General features: G+C 41.3%; 2 protein-coding genes across 3 annotated transcripts in view; both read left to right on the top strand.

The window, feature by feature from the left end:
* LOC141444949 (gelsolin, cytoplasmic-like) overlaps nt 1-1,057 on the top strand; it is a 40,625-nt gene extending 39,568 nt beyond the window's left edge. Inside the window, exons 21-23 of the mRNA XM_074110737.1 lie at nt 9-119; nt 455-571; nt 869-1,057. Coding sequence (XP_073966838.1) covers nt 9-119; nt 455-571; nt 869-922 — 282 coding nt within the window. The 3' untranslated portion in view covers nt 923-1,057. The remainder of the gene's footprint in view (nt 1-8; nt 120-454; nt 572-868) is intronic.
* A 2,216-nt stretch (nt 1,058-3,273) lies between these two features.
* LOC141444782 (L-dopachrome tautomerase yellow-f2-like) lies at nt 3,274-14,143 on the top strand. 2 transcript variants are annotated; one of them, XM_074110427.1, is made up of 9 exons: nt 3,274-3,514; nt 4,974-5,135; nt 7,223-7,387; nt 8,221-8,337; nt 9,657-9,833; nt 11,033-11,193; nt 12,030-12,210; nt 13,149-13,251; nt 14,046-14,143. In XM_074110427.1, the coding sequence occupies exons 1-9, from the start codon at nt 3,394-3,396 to the stop codon at nt 14,089-14,091; spliced, it is 1,233 nt and encodes a 410-aa protein (XP_073966528.1). In that variant the 5' UTR covers nt 3,274-3,393; the 3' UTR covers nt 14,092-14,143. The 2 variants fall into 2 exon arrangements, with proteins under 2 accessions (XP_073966528.1, XP_073966527.1); XM_074110426.1 differs by having other exon boundaries at nt 13,800-14,143.
* Nucleotides 14,144-16,055: the final 1,912 nt, after the last annotated feature.

Raw genomic sequence — 16,055 nt, 5'->3', positions numbered from 1 at the left:
TGTTCCAGGAGCTACATTCAGATGATGCTTACGTCCTGGATACTGGTGATGAACTGTACGTTTGGATTGGCAAGGACACCACTAACCACGTGAAGAAATCTGGCTTCAAAATCGCCGAGGTAAGATGCCACACAATAGAAGAGTACCCTGAATACCACACAGTGGAAGAGAGCAGTGCAATAGCCAGTAATTCATTGAGTCAGGTGTTACTTTGCGGAAGTCTATATCAATTAACTATAGAAATAATAACTTGCTCACCCAAGAACTTAGGATAGCAACGTTTAAGCATCAAATGTGTATTTATGCATCTCCTCCGCCTCCATGCTGTAAGAACACACACAAATCACACAAACCCTACTATCACCAACACCACACTACGCTGACCGTTTCGAACTTGACCAAAATTCATCATTAGAGCAACACATCAGATAAGTATTTTTTACTAAACTTACAGGCATATTTGCGCCGTGGTCACCACACTGGAACGACTGTTGCTGTGGTGGTGAAGCAAGAACTTGAACCTGAACTCTTCAAGAGCGTTTTCGAAGACTGGGATCCTCAAATGTGGATGGTACGATCAGAACGAAAGTTTACTTGTCATAAACACCCTAGATCCCTTCTTAATATCCTATTCTTTTTAATATCCTATCCTATCCTATCATGTCCTACCCTGTCCTACCCTATCCTACCCTATCCTACCCTACCCTACCCTATCTTTTCCTATCCTGTGCTAACCCATCCTATCCGATTTAACTAATCGAATCCCATATCAGCCTGTCAAAGAACCCTTCAAAACCGTTATGTAACCCTAATTGGTGTCAATTAATTATTTATTATAGATATATTTATATGTTTTTTCTTTTTCTAGAAAAAACGCGTTCCTGAAGATGACGACATCAGAACCAACGAAATTCTTGCATAGGCTAGAAAAAAAAAGAAACGTTCATAATTTTGTACAATTTAATATACCTACTGCATAAACTAATAATTTTAAGTTAAAATATGTAAAATGAATTCATTTTTGTGACCTCGTTAAATAAATATATTTTATTAACAACCTCGACTTTTATTCTTCCTGTATGATTTAAAAACTAAAAAATTCGCTTTTACACGAGTTTTTTCCCCTGAGAGGCAGTTTTTGGTCTTCGTTGGGTAAGGCTATACGAGTTGGTAGGTACGTGCGTGCATATGTAATATCCTATATACATGCGACATAAATGAGGACCATACCATAATGCAGGTGGTAGGACCTTGTGCAAGGTCCGCCCGCATTGCTACCACCATCTTGCTCGCTAATCCTGCCGTGAAGCAGCAGTGCTTGCACTGTTGTGTTCCGGCGTGGAGAGTAAGACAGCCGGTGAAATTACTGGCACTTAAGGTATCCCTTAGGCTTCTAGGTTGGCAACGCATCTGCAATACCTTTGGTGTTGCAGATGTTTTTGGCGGTGGTGATCTCTTACCATCAGGAGACCCAGTTGCTCGTTTGCCATCCAGTCGAATAAAAAAAAAATGTGATTTTTGGGATTTTTTTATGAAAATTAAGTAAAATCTTGGAGTTTCAATTCAACCATCAGATCTAAATGTCATAATGTCAATGTCGATAAACCAGTTCATGACACCAAGGATATAGTGACGCAAACCAATAAATAGTCAAGACCGAGTTCTGAGAACGGGAAACTGACCGTACAAAGTAAATACAGAATAAACCGTCTTTAAACAAATCCATATGCTAATATTATAAATGCGAAAGTGTGTGTGTTTGTCTGTATGTTTGTCCGTCTTTCACGTCGAAACGGAGCGACGGTTTGACGTGATTTTTGGCATAGAGATAGTTTGCAAGCCAGAGAGTGACAAAGGCTACTTTTTATCCCGGAAAAATGTAGTTCTCAGGGAACAGAGAGAGATTGAGTTTCTTGCCGGATTCTTCTCAGCAGAGGTTTTTCCGAACCGGTGGCAGATTTTTTTTGTCATTCATAAGTTCTTGTTATAGCCTGGATTGAATAAAGATATTTTGACTTTGACTTTGACTTTGACTTGACAGCGCGCGATAACCGAACCCCACGCGGGCGAAGCCGCGGGCACAAGCTAGTGTAATAATAATATGAAGTAACTATGAATAAATTAGGTTCCTAGAATTTTCCTAATTGCACTTATTTTCTTAACGCCTGCCTCAATAATTCGTCAGTTTTATCATTTTGCATTCTAATAACCAAACGAGATTAACGGGCTGTTTCACCATCCATAGATTAATTTTATTTGACGGATAAATGTGATGTCTCCGTGTATTCGAACAAAACAAATACAGACGGCATCACATTTATCCGTCAGATAAATTTGATCAATGATGATAAAAGGGGGTAAGTGTAGCCTGCAAGCATCTTCAGCACACACTCGCACACTTTTTTTTTGACAAACACAACAAAAGAACTAACCAAATACAAAGGTGCAACAAATGATGAGCGAACATAATATTTCTTTCATTCATTTTTATTTATATAGATGTAAAAAGGCCGTGGTGGCCTAGACAAGCCGTGGTGGCCTAGTGGTTTGACCTATCGCCTCTCAAGCAGAGGGTCGTGGGTTCAAACCCCGGCTCGCACCTCTGAGTTTTTCGAAATTCATGTGCGGGATTACATTTGAAATTTACCACGAGCTTTGCGGTGAAGGAAAACATCGTGAGGAAACCTGCACCAACCTGCGAAGCAATTCAATGGTGCGTGTGAAGTTCCCAATCCGCACTGGGCCCGCGTGGGAATTACGGCCCAAGCCCTCTTGTTCTAAGAGAAGGCCTGTGCCCAGCAGTGGGACGTATAGGCTGGGATGATGATGATGATGAGATGTAAAAAATGCCATGGAAAGATAATGGATCGAAACTGCCGAAATGATGGCTGCCTTTAGTCTGTTGCAATCTTGGCGGATGGAAGTCAAGAGTTGCTAGACTGAGAGGTGGAAACCTGATTATAAATTGTAATATTTTTCCTTTTCCTTTTTTGTGTGACACGTCAATTTACTTGCCAAATAAATGAACGCAACTAGTAAATAAAAAAATATAGAAAATAACCTACATCAGGTAAGATTTTGCTAGATAGCAAAGATCATGGTAAAATCACTATGGAGTTGTTGCATGGTGCCTTGTGAATAATTATTGAAGTCACATCAACCAAAGATATGGTAAGTAGGTAGTTGTAGAATTTCAGAGTGGATTCTAGTATGATTAATTTTTTCCAAACAAATTAAGAATTTAATTGAGCTATACACGCGGTAAGTCTCAGTTTGTCGCTCTCAGAACTCTGTCTTTACTTTTTATTTGCTCTGTGAATTGATGCAGATTATGCAGATGCTTTTATTTTTGTCTACAATAAGTTAGCAGTTGCATCGCACATAACCTCAAAAATGGTGCTAAGATTATTGACTTTAAATTTGTTATCTAGCTTATTTTTGGTGGTAAAATGTGAAAATATGAGTGTAGTGTTCTCCTGGAAGCAGATTAGTTATAATTTCGATGGGATTTTATGTGAGTTGTATTTTATTTTATAACAACTGCAGGTAGATTAGATACTTAGCAAGATGTCTAGAATAACACATAGGGTGCTTTTATCCCGACTTTTTCATTGTATCATTGCATCAATTTCAAATATCATATACTCGTATATTAATGTCAAAAATAATATTGAAATAGGAATGTTGCATGTGTTTAATTTTTGTTAGGTATATTATAAACTTAAAAGCTTATAATTATATAATTCGTAACAAACATCCAAAAATCCAAAGCTTTCCTCTTTATAATATTAGTATAGATAGGTATTGTGTAGTTTTCGGCAAACGCGGCAAACGCTCTCCAACACATAGCTACGAATATATCGATGGGTCCTATGTATAAGGGCCAGTGATTTTTTTTAATTTTTGAGTTTTATGCGTTATAGGTATCTATAAACTATATATGTTATGTTATTCCTTCCGATTTAGATAAATTTCGGTATACAAAGTTGGGTTTACTTTATTGTTAAAAAAATTCGTACTATGTACTATTAATATCAATTTACAACCTGGCATTTAACTACCTGGTTATGTTACGATCTTGACATTCTACTACCTGGTTATTTTACGACCTTGACGTTCTACTATCTGGTTATTTTACGACCTTGACATTCTACTACCTGGTTATTTTACGACCTTGACATTCTACTACCTGGTTATTTTACGACCTTGACGTTCTACTATCTGGTTATTTTACGATCTTGACATTGTACTACCTGGACATTCTACGACCTGGGCACCTGGACATTTTACGACTTTGACGTAAGAGCGAGATTAAAAAAACACTGTTATCTAGTTATTTTCGAGTAAAATGGCCGAACCAGATGCAATTTTAACGTAAAAGGCTAATCGTACGTTGATACTTTTACGTTAATCTGTGGGCATATCTGCCATTTAGGTACTTGTACGTCAAGCGAAACGCCGCTACCCCGATGCTACATCGTAATGTGATTGTATTACTTTTTTTTATTTTTCCAAGTATGTTGGGTAACGTATTTTTTTACCAAAGATAAAGTTGAATACGTATATAAGCCAAAGTACCACATAGATCTTTTTACTGTCTTTTTGAACAAAAGTTTATTTCCCGGAAATTCACGTATATGGGCGTATGTACAATAACTTTTAATGAAAAAATGTTTTATTAAAATTTATTCTTTGTGGTTGAAGGACAGTTCTATTAGCTAGTGTGCCAAATTTTAGAAGTCTCGGATACACCATCTCTGAGTTACGACAGTTTTTGACTTTGAAAGCCCGTCCTGTAAAGTAAGGATTTTACACTTAAGCCCTTATACGTAGGACCCATCGATATGTAACACTGAAGCCGCTCGCAAAAGAAATCACTGTTAAGCGATAAGACCGCCTTTCTCTATCCTGCATTTTGTATTGTGAAATCAGCCTGAATTATCTTCGTTACATTCCATTCACCCTATTTCCAGACACAAAGAGCTCCGACTACGACCGATCAGGCTTCGACATCGTCCATTTCGCGGACGACCTGGATGACCCTGAGAAGTTCTTCATCCAGTACAACAACGTGCCAATAGGCTTCGAGCAGCACGGGGACCGAGTGTTCGTCACAGTGCCCAGAAGACGACATGGTGACAAACTGTTGCCCGAAACTTCGCGTAGAATCCGTTTATCGCTATCCCGCGGGAACTGCAGTTTTCCGGGATAAAAACTATCCTATGGCCTTCCCCGGGGCTCGATCTACCTGCGTACTGAATTTCATTTAAATCGGTTCAGAGGTTTAGACGTGATAAGATAACAAACAAACAGACTTACAAACTTGCGCAAGGACTTACCCCTGACCCAAAAGTGAGGTTTCCGACATTGGCATTTACAAGGAAACTCTTTTTCACATAATGTCTACATATCGACGGATGCGTCGGCAGATTGTATCTGCGTATGCGTCCGCCGAGGTGTAGAGGGTGGTTTTTGCTTGTCTGTGGTAGGTATTTAACGTCGGCCGATGCATCTGCCACTCATCCGTTTGGTGTCGGTTTTGGACACGGATCAAAGGGTGACAGCGGGAACGCAACGCGCCTGTCCACACGTCTGCCGATGTGTGGACGGATCGCAATTTATCCGAAGATATGGTTGCGGATCCATCTGCCGACGCATCCGTCGATATGTAGAGGAGGCATAAGAAAACCGCATCGAAATTTGACGTGCGTTTAAGAGCTACTCCATAGAGCTACTCGCATTAAGCCACAGACAGTAAAACCATTATAACACCCCTCTTTTTGCGTCAGGGGTTAAGAAAGGCATTGGCATCACACTTATAACACTAAGTTTAAGCACGTTATAGGAGCGTTCTTTTTTTTTATTTGACTGGATGGCAAACGAGCAAGTGGGTCTCCTGATGGTAAGAGATCACCACCGCCCAAAGAAACCTGCAATACCAGGGGGATAGCAGATGCGTTGCCAACCTAGAGGCCTAAGATGGGATACCTCAAGTGCCAGTAATTTCACCGGCTGTCTTACTCTCCACACCGAACACAACAGTGCAAGCACTGCTGCTTCACAGCAAGATGGTGGTAGCAATCCGGGCGGACCATGCACAAGGTCCTACCACCTGCAATTACAGTTCTACTAAAATTATTGTAGGTATGCCTTAACAGGGTGTCATTGGATTAATGATAAACTTGAAATAAAATTGTACCATAAATATATAAATTGTAATGTCACACAATGAATGGATAAATGAATACGTCATAATAAACACCCCTCTTGCTTCGCCAGGGGTTCAAAATAATGTCAGCGCTTTAATTATAGTACTAAGTAATGGAATCTCCGCCTGTGGCCTCGTTCAGGGAGAGGTTAAAGAAATGATGGCTACACACACCAGCAGGGCTACTGCGAAACTCGAAGTCGTATCGTACCGTCCCTCTCGCTCTCGTATTAAATAGTATACAGGGACCGTACGACACGAACTTCGAGTTTCGTAGTAGCCCTGCTGAGACGAGACTGTGTTTCGCTTTTGTAATTGTTTGTAATATGTTCTTTTGTTTTATGTTAGATTTAATGTAAATAATTTTGTATTTAAATAAGTTATTGAATCAAGCGTTACTTTGCGGAGGTCCATATCAATGAACTAAAAGAATTTCCTTGCTGACCCGCGACCTTGCGATAGCTAAGCTTGTACAAAATATGCGTGTTCATGCAGTTCCTCCACCTCCACACTGTAAGAATACACACAAATCACACAAACCCATCTATCACCACCACCAGACTACACTGACGCGTTTCGAACTCAACCAGAGCTCATCTTCAGAGTGACACAACCGAACACCATGCTACCAGTTGTTAGACCACAACGCGTCAGTGTAGTGTGGTGGTGGTTGATGGATGGGTTTGTGTGTGTTCTTACACTGTGGAGGTGGAGGAACTGCATGAACACGCATATTTTGCATAAGCTTAGCTATCGTAAGGTCGCGGGTGAGCAAGGAAATTCTTTTAGTTCATTAATTTTGTATTTATTTTCACTCTTTTGGGTATTTCTGTTTTGTCTCTTTACCGCACGTAATTTTCACTGTCTGCTTACCCTCTATATAACAAAATGTTTTCTCCTAACTGGATTAGCTGGAGGAGATCCCTTTTTAGGGATAAGCTCGCCTTTGTTCTCCTCTCTGTGTATTTTTATTTTTATGTGCAATAAAGAGTTTACATACATATTTGGCTCCAGGAATACCATCAACTTTGAATTATGTGAAGCTGTCGAGCGCCGAGCCCATCTTGCAGCCGTACCCTGACGTTGCCAGGAGCCAGAGCCTTATTTCGGTGTACAGACCGAGGGTAGACGAGTGCGGACGCCTCTGGATGGTGGACACAGGAATGCTGGAGGTGCCTGGTAATTCTTCTTATTTCTGAAGTAATAATGGCTTGAATGGTTTCGTGAAAAAAAATTATAACAAAAACCGACCAAGAGCGTGTCAGACACGCCCAAATTAGGGTTCCGCAGCCATTACGAAAAAAATACGTAATATTTTTCTAAGGATTTCGTATTTTATACGGAATCTTCCAAGTTTAGGTATATTTTATACCTTTGGCTGCTATTTACTCTTAAAGTACTAATAATTCTCAAGCAAACTCAGCCGTTATAGTTTTCCTTGAAAGTTTGATATACTTACTACCATCCTGATTTTTTCTAATTTTTTCCACCCTCTTTCTTTGGTTTTGATTTTACAGAGGGAGGGGGGGGGTGTACGCTCGATTTATATGAAAATTTGCACTTTAAACTTGAATATTTCGCAAACAAATCACTGAATCGAAAAATCGTCTTAGCAAACCCCTATGGTTTTCAAAGACCTATCCAACGATACCCCAGGGTTAGATGAGAAGAAAAATCACCCCCACTTTACGTCTATGAAGGTACTCTAAAAAAAATGTTTTTTGAATTTTTTATTGTACCATTTTGTTGGCATAGTTTACATGTATATCTGTGCAAAATGACAGCTTTCTAGCATTGATAGTCCCTGAGCAACGCCGCGGACGGACGGACAGACAGACAGACAGACAGACATGACGAAAATATAAGGGTTCCGTTTTTGCCTTTTTGGCTCCGGAAACCTAAAAAGCAAGTAGGTAGGTGATACAAATTAAACTATTTTATAAATCGCCATGTTTTCATGTGGCTTGTACCCAGCAGTGGAACGTGTATGATGATGATGATGATGTTTTCAGGAGAAAGAAAGCAAGTCCAGCCACCAGCCATAGTGGTGTTTGATCTCAGCACCAACCGGCAGGTCTTGAGGCACGAACTGAAACCCTCGGTCCTGGTTGACGAGAGAACGCCAGCAGGTAAACTTATGGTAGCTGAGCTACTCCCACGCACGCACACACACACACACACACACACACACACACACACACACACACACACACACACACACACACACACAACACACACACACACACACACACACACACACACACACACACACACACACATACACACACGGACACGAACACGAACACGAACACGAACACGAACACGAACACGAACACGAACACGAACACGAACACGAACACACACACACACACACTCAAACTTTCACATTTATACTGTTAGGCCCTGTTCGCACTGCGATTTTTTTTCGAGCGGTTTTTTCTCGCAATTCTGTAACACATTGAATCTTGTACGAGTATCCGTACTGGCGGAAAGAAATCGCAAGAAATTGTACCTATGCAGCATCTATGTACCTAAAGCGCAGAATACACGGTGATTATGTTTATTGGTGATCAGGAATAACAAAAAGCTATAAAGACGGTCATACTGAACAACTTTTCCCATGGGACCAATACGAAAATCGGGGTAAACAAATCATCTATTTCATAGAAGTGCAGGTGCTTGTGCAACCATTCCATTTCACCATACGTAAAGATGAACATAAATTGCTTATACCACGCGCCATATAAATCTGCCTAAAAGTTCATTACTTAATACTCAATTTTGACGCATTTTTTAGATACATTTTTTATGCGACGTCTTTACGTTACTCCCGGATTGTGTTCGAATCACTTAACGGTATAGTGCCTATTCAATTATTGGACTCATACCTTTATAGTTTTCGTGGTACTAGTCGTGGCAATGAACTTTTAGGCAAAGTTAGGCGGCGGAAGGTATAGCAACTTGAGTTAAAGTAATTGAAATTCAACCAGTGAAGTACTTTTGTAGGTGGTAGGACCTTGTGCAAGGTCCGCCCGGATTGCTACCACCATCTTGCTCGCTAATCCTGCCGTGAAGCAGCAGTGCTTGCACTGTTGTTTCGGCGTGGAGAGTAAGACAGCCGGTGAAATTATTGGCACTTGAGGTATCCCATCTTAGGCCTCTAGGTTGGCAACGCATCTGCAATTCCCCTGGTGTTGCAGATATTTATGGACGGTGGTGATTTCTTACCATCAGGAGACCCACTTGCTCGTTTCCATCTAGTCGAATAAAAAAAACCTCAATGAATGAAACCAGGGATTTTTTTCCCCATTTTCGTGTTGGCCGCATGGGAAGAGTTATTCATATGACCATCTTTATCGATTTTTATTCGCGCGAATAAATACCGCGCGGTAAAAATTCGCAGTGTGGTCAGGGCCTTAGTATTAACCATACTTCCTTTCATCTTTAGGCCTAACCTCCATCACATTGGACGTGGATCCTCGCGGCTGTGGCGATGCTTATGCATACATCACCGACTTGGCTACCAGCGGGCTGATCGTTTTCTCCATGAGGGACAGAGATAGCTGGAGGATAGAGCATGACAGCTTCAAACTGGATGAGAGCGCTATGAACTTCACTGTTGCTGGTAAATATACGTCCCACTGCTGGGCACAGGCCTCCTCTCAGAACAAGAGAGCTTGGGCCATAGTTCCCACACGGACCCAGTTCGGATTGGGAACTTCACATGCACCATTGAATTTCATCGCAGGTTTGTGCAGGTTTCCACACGATGTTTTTCTTGACCGCAAAGCTCGTGGTAAATTTCAAATGTAATTCCGCACATGAATTTTGAAAAACTCAGAGGTGCGAGCTGGGGTTTGAACCCACAACCCTCTGCTTGAGAGGCGATAGGTGAAACCACTAGGCCACCACGGCTTCAGGGTAAATGACCCTATCATTCAAATATAATAGAAGAGCTCCGACTGCTAAAATACAGGTTTACACCTAGTTTGGCAGCTGCGGCCCACTTTATTTATGATTTTGTCTCCTCATCATCATATCAGCCATGGGACGTCCACTGTTGGACGTACACCTCCTCCATAGACCTCCAGTTGCCTCGGTTAGAAGCGGCCTGCATCCACCGTGAACCCGCGACTTTAACCAGGTCATCCCTCCGTCTCGTTGGCGGTCTCCGAACCTTTCGGCCCCAGCGACCATCTGTTCTCCGTGCTATATGGCCTGCCCATTGCCACTTCAACGAGCTAATTCGCTTGGCTGTGTCTAATTTCTACATATAAAACTGCATGGTTAGCCGCATAGTGCACCAAAGGGAGGGGGGGGGGCTGCTTTGTTTAGATTATTTTTGGTGACATGGGGGATGGTGATTACGTCAGAAACATTAATAAAAAAATACGGCTACATATTATACGTTGGAATAAAAATGAAACGTATGTTAAAATACTTTGCTTGTTTTCTAGTCTTGAAGACATAAAACAATAGGTAACCAAACGTGAACAGCTTAAAAAAATCGGCCAAGTATAAGTTTGCAGGTGGTAGGACCTTGTGCAATTTGCTCGATAATCCTGCCGTGAAACAGCAGTGCTTGCACTGTTGTGTTTCGGCGTGGAGAGTAAGACAGTAGAATCCCATCTTAGGCCTCTAGGTTGGCAACGCGTCTGCAGATGTTAATGGGCGGTGGATGTTAATGGGCGGTGGTGATCTCTTACCATCAGGAGACCCGCTTGCTCGTTTGCCATCCAGTGGAAAAAAAAGTCGGACTGGCGCAACGCTTTCCGTACTATTCAAGTGCAAAGATATTCCCGACTAAGTAAGCACTTTTTCCAGGCCATATAATAAGTTGGAGGGACGGCCTCTTCAGCATGGCCCTGTCTGGCCGTGACGCTGCTGGCCGAAGAACTGCCTTCTTCCACCCTCTGGTCTCCACGCAGGAGTTCTCTATCGATACGGAATACTTGAAGACCAGGGCTATTGGAAACCATGTCAGAGTATGTGTATCGTCCAGCCTATATACGTCCAATGCTGGCACAGGCCTCCTCACAGAACAAGAGGGCTAGGGCCGTAGTTCCACGCGGGCTGCGGATTGGAACTTCACACACACCATTGAATTGCTTCGCAGGTTGTGCAGGTTTACTCACGATGTTTTCCTTCACCGTAAAGCTCGTGGTAAATTTCAAATGTAATTCCGCACATGAATTTCGAAAAACTCAGAGGTGCGAGCCGGAGTTTGAACTCTGCTTCAGAGCAATAGGTCAAACCACTAGGCCACCACGCTTCTTAGTATGTGTACATGTTTTATTAAAACTTTAATTTTGAATACAAGCTTTTTTGCTTACTGCACCTTTTGTTGACTGCACTTGCATCGTCATCCAAACTACATTTGTGTAGCGATTTCAAGTCGGTAATGTCATTAACGATTGAGAAGTTCCATCCTGCGGAGACAATCTTGGTCGGACCATCAGAATTTTCACTGGACTTAAGTATGCCAAATTCGAAGCCAATGTGATCACTGATAGTTTGATCGGGGAATATCAATATTAAACACGATGGCAAAACATTATTCAATAGATCTGTAAGTAGTTATAAGTAGTAATAATATGCAGTGAAAAGTTTAAAGTTTCCTAAGCTGTGTTGTTTTTACTATCATATCTGTAAGGGGGTCAAAATACGAATGCAAGATTTAATCCGCACATACTTACATAATATTATTATTTAGGTACATAACTACATGCACAGATACCTATATTGCAAGTTAAATAAAAGCTTTTAATAATACGTGGCCATTATTCTTTGAGGGATAAATATAATCTTCTTTGTTTCCTAGCTTCTAGGCACCAGAGGACCGCTGACACAAAGTGGTTCTCATGATTACCACAACAGCTCCAAGACCCTCTTCTTCGGCAACGTGGCTCAGGACGGAATCCTCTGCTGGAGAACTGATAAGCCACTGACGATGAACGTGGTGCTGGTCGCTCAGGATAGAGAGAAGCTGGTTTATATATCAGGTCAATAGAATAGAGATGAAACGGATAGTGGTTTGGCCGGATAGATAGGCCTGGATAAAACCGAGATGGAAATACCGACCCTGTTTTTCGTGTACACGCCCATTGCTTCTCCTGTCAGTTTCTATGGGCGTGTACACAAAAAACAGGGCCGGTATTTCCATGTCGGTGTTATCCGGGCCGGGGAAGTGTCACCCGCGCGGCGCATCAATCATCAATATTACTTTGACACAACCCCTGTCACGGACGTCAACAAACTATAGTGAGTTCACGAATCCGCGCTCTGAATCAATTTTGTGCGCCGTTTTGATGTAAGAAACGTGCAGTTTATAATAATATGTCGGCGGCCGATCGTAAAATCCGCCAGATCACGAAATTCCTAGGCATATCGTGAAATGGCGCCATTTCATGGATTGGTTAAGGGATTTCCGCCATATCGTTCAAAAGTCAACGTTTAACGATTTGCCTAGTGACGTTTAGGCAGATCATGAAATTCCTAGGCATATCATGAAACGCCGCCCGGGTCGCTCGCTCGGCTCGTACGTTGTGGTCACAATTCATACTAACCACTCCTCGCTTCGCTCGTCGTACCTAAATTTTTCTTATTTTCGGCATATCACGATCTGCCCGGTATAAAGCTAGGAATATCGACGAATGCGTTGCTCTAATCGATCTGCCGTATTGTTTCTCAGGCACATCGTGATATGCCTGGCCAACTTTTAGGCATATCATGAAATGGCGCCATTTCACGATATGCCTTGGAATTTCATGTTCTGGCGGATTTAACGATCGGCCGCCGACATAGATAATGGTACGGAACGCTTCGTGCGCGAGTCCGATACACACTTGGCAGGTTTTTTAATATTTGTAATCAGACACTTTAAATTAATTTCAACTAGGAAAAAAAAACGGTATTCATAATTTTAATATTTCTATTGCAGATTTGAAAGTAAAGGGAGATGAAGTATGGGTTCTGGCGAACCAAATACCACGTTTCGTGTACTCCGTGTTGGACCCTAGTCAAAATAACTTCTTTTTAATGAAGTAAGTGGCATGATAAGAAAGTATTTTACGCAACCGTTGTATAAAAAGGGTCAAAAAAGGCGAGTGGCACGTGTTACGATGTGAGTGTAGCGAACATCAGAAGAAGTGTAGAACACCACGAGCTTTTTCGACTTACTTATACAACGTTGCATACAATACTTTTTCTACGACTAGGTAGGTACAGGTACCTACTTATTAAATAAAAAATAAAATTAGAGAAGAAAGTAAACTTTATGCTGTTACATAATTTTTAGTAGAAACTTTGGTAAACGCAAATAGAAGACAAATAACAATAAACAAAAAGTGACAAATTTTGTTTATGATAAACTTTTTTTTAAATTGATATTTACTTGCCAGTAATGATATAAAAATACGTGTTTCTTATATTGGCAGCTATGCATTATATTCGGAAAGTTTTTGTTCTAAAAATGATATCGATGATAAAGATGATGAAAACCCATATGAACTAAGCACAGTTTGTTAAGTTGGTCATGTCATTGTTTTTTTGTTGCAAATATAGTGGAAGTTAGAATTTCATTTGTTACCAGCTTAGAATCATCATCATCATCATGTCAGCCGAAAGACGTCCACTGCTGGACATAGGCCTCCCCAAGGCTCTCCACTCAGACCGGTCTTGTGCTTTTCGCATCCACCGCGATCCCGCGATCTTAACCAGGTCGTCGCTCCATCTTGTTGGAGGCCTACCGACAGCTCGCCACCACCACCACCATACGACCAGCTTAGAATACCATAATTGTAATTAATAAATGAATAATCTGTTTCTCTTATTTCAGGGCAAAAGTGCAAGACTTGATACGAAGCACAAAGTGCTATTCATAATAATGTGAAGCTATGATATATATGATATGCCTTTAAATGATTTCACAAACTACCTATTGTCGTTTTTGTTAACCCTTTCGTTAAATGTGTTCCCTTCACACAAATATGAAAACAACATAGTTACATGCATCAGTAATTTCCGGTACCTATCCTTCGCATCGTATTAATTGCGCAAACTTTAAAACTGTAAATATTATTAATTTGCAGAGCCATCGTGTAAAACCCTTTAGGTTAGATTAGTTATATAAAAATTCTGAAATATTTACAGTTGCGAAATGAAAAGTTGCGAAATGAAAAGTTGCGAAATGAATCAGATTGCCAAACGTTACTAGTGAACCGTCATTTTCATACAAAAATGTCTAAGTGACATTACTTTCGTCGATCCATTCGTACTCTTTGTATACGTGATGCCACGAGAGTTGAAGTGAATGATTACACACACAGCCACAAGAAGAACTGATTGCATAAAAGGAGAATGAATGAGTGAATATCGAAATTCCGCTCTAATTAGGTACAGTCACCAGCATTAATATCTACCACAGCGGAGCGTGCAAAAATATCTGACACGCCCTTCCGGCCCTAGAAATAGAGTCGTATTAGATATTTATGCACGCTTGTTGTGTCAGATATTGGTGCTGGTGACTGTACATGGCATGCCCGTTTGTGCATGATAATATCAACTCTGATAGTTATGTTAGAAAATACAAACTGAGACATGGATGCACAGAAAAACCAGAAAAAGAGACCAGCGCTGGGAATCGAACCCAGGTCCTCAGCAATCCGGTGCTGCGTGCTATAACCCCTACACCACCGCTGGACAGGAATCTAGACACGATTTTTTCCTATGCATACATATCTCAGGTTGCTTTTTATCTACTACGCTACTTAAGCAGTAGCACTAAAAAAAAAGTAGTAGCGTAAAAGTAACAAATTTGGAGTTGAAATAAAAAATAGAAAAAGACTCCAAAAAGCCAATCATAGTTCTTTTCAAAGTAGTGACGATATTCAATATATTTGTATGGACATATTCCTATGACTATTTTTAGTGTTCCGTAGCCAAAATGGCAAAAACAGAAGGAACCCTTAGAGTTTCGCCTTGTCTGTCTGTCTGTCTGTCCGTCCGCGGCTTTGCTCAGGAACTATCAATGCTAGAAAGCTGTAATTTTGCACGAAAATATATGTTAATTTAACAGGATTTAAAGATTTAAGGACAAGGATTCAGGATTTAAGGATTGAAATGTCACAAACGGAAATATGTATTTTTATTTTTTATTCGTCTATTCTTGTATTCAATATGGTTGCGGCCACCCTTGCCAGAAGGACCGGGCTGAAAATCAGCGCTGAATTTATCTTCAGCATATGCTGAGACCGGTACCTATTGCCAAGATTAGTTTTTAACAGTTTTTGTTAATAGTCGGAGGCTCTGCGCTCGAAGTTGTTGACGGCTATGTATACCTGGGACAAACGGTCCAGTTAGGTAGGTCCAACTTTGAGAAAGAGATCACTCGTCGAATCCGACTCGGCTGGGCAGGGTTCGGGAAGCTTCGCAGTGTCTTTTCGTCCAAATTACCGCAGTGTTTGAAGTCAAAAGTCTTTGACCAGTGTGTGTTGCCAGTGATGACATAAGGATCTGAGACGTGGGCGCTAACGATGGGCCTCATGAGAAAACTCAAAGTCACTCAGAGGGCTATGGAGAGGGCTATGCTCGGGGTTTCTCTGCGGGATAGAATTAGAAATGATGATATCCGCAGTAGAACTAAGGTTACCGACATAGCCCGAAGAATTGCAAAACTAAAGTGGCAGTGGGCGGGGCACATTGCTCGCAGGACTGATGGCCGATGGGGTCGGAAGGTTCTCGAATGGCGTCCGCGAACCTCCAACAAGATGGAGCGACGACTTGGTTAAGATCGCGGGATCGCGGTGGATGCGGAAAGCACAAAACCGGTCTGAATGGAGAGCCTTGG

Source organism: Choristoneura fumiferana, chromosome 30 (genome assembly GCF_025370935.1).
Source record: "Choristoneura fumiferana chromosome 30, NRCan_CFum_1, whole genome shotgun sequence".
Lineage (NCBI taxonomy): Eukaryota > Metazoa > Arthropoda > Insecta > Lepidoptera > Tortricidae > Choristoneura > Choristoneura fumiferana.
The sequence above is the reverse complement of the archived record's forward strand: the minus strand, read 5'-3'. Positions and strand labels throughout refer to the sequence as shown.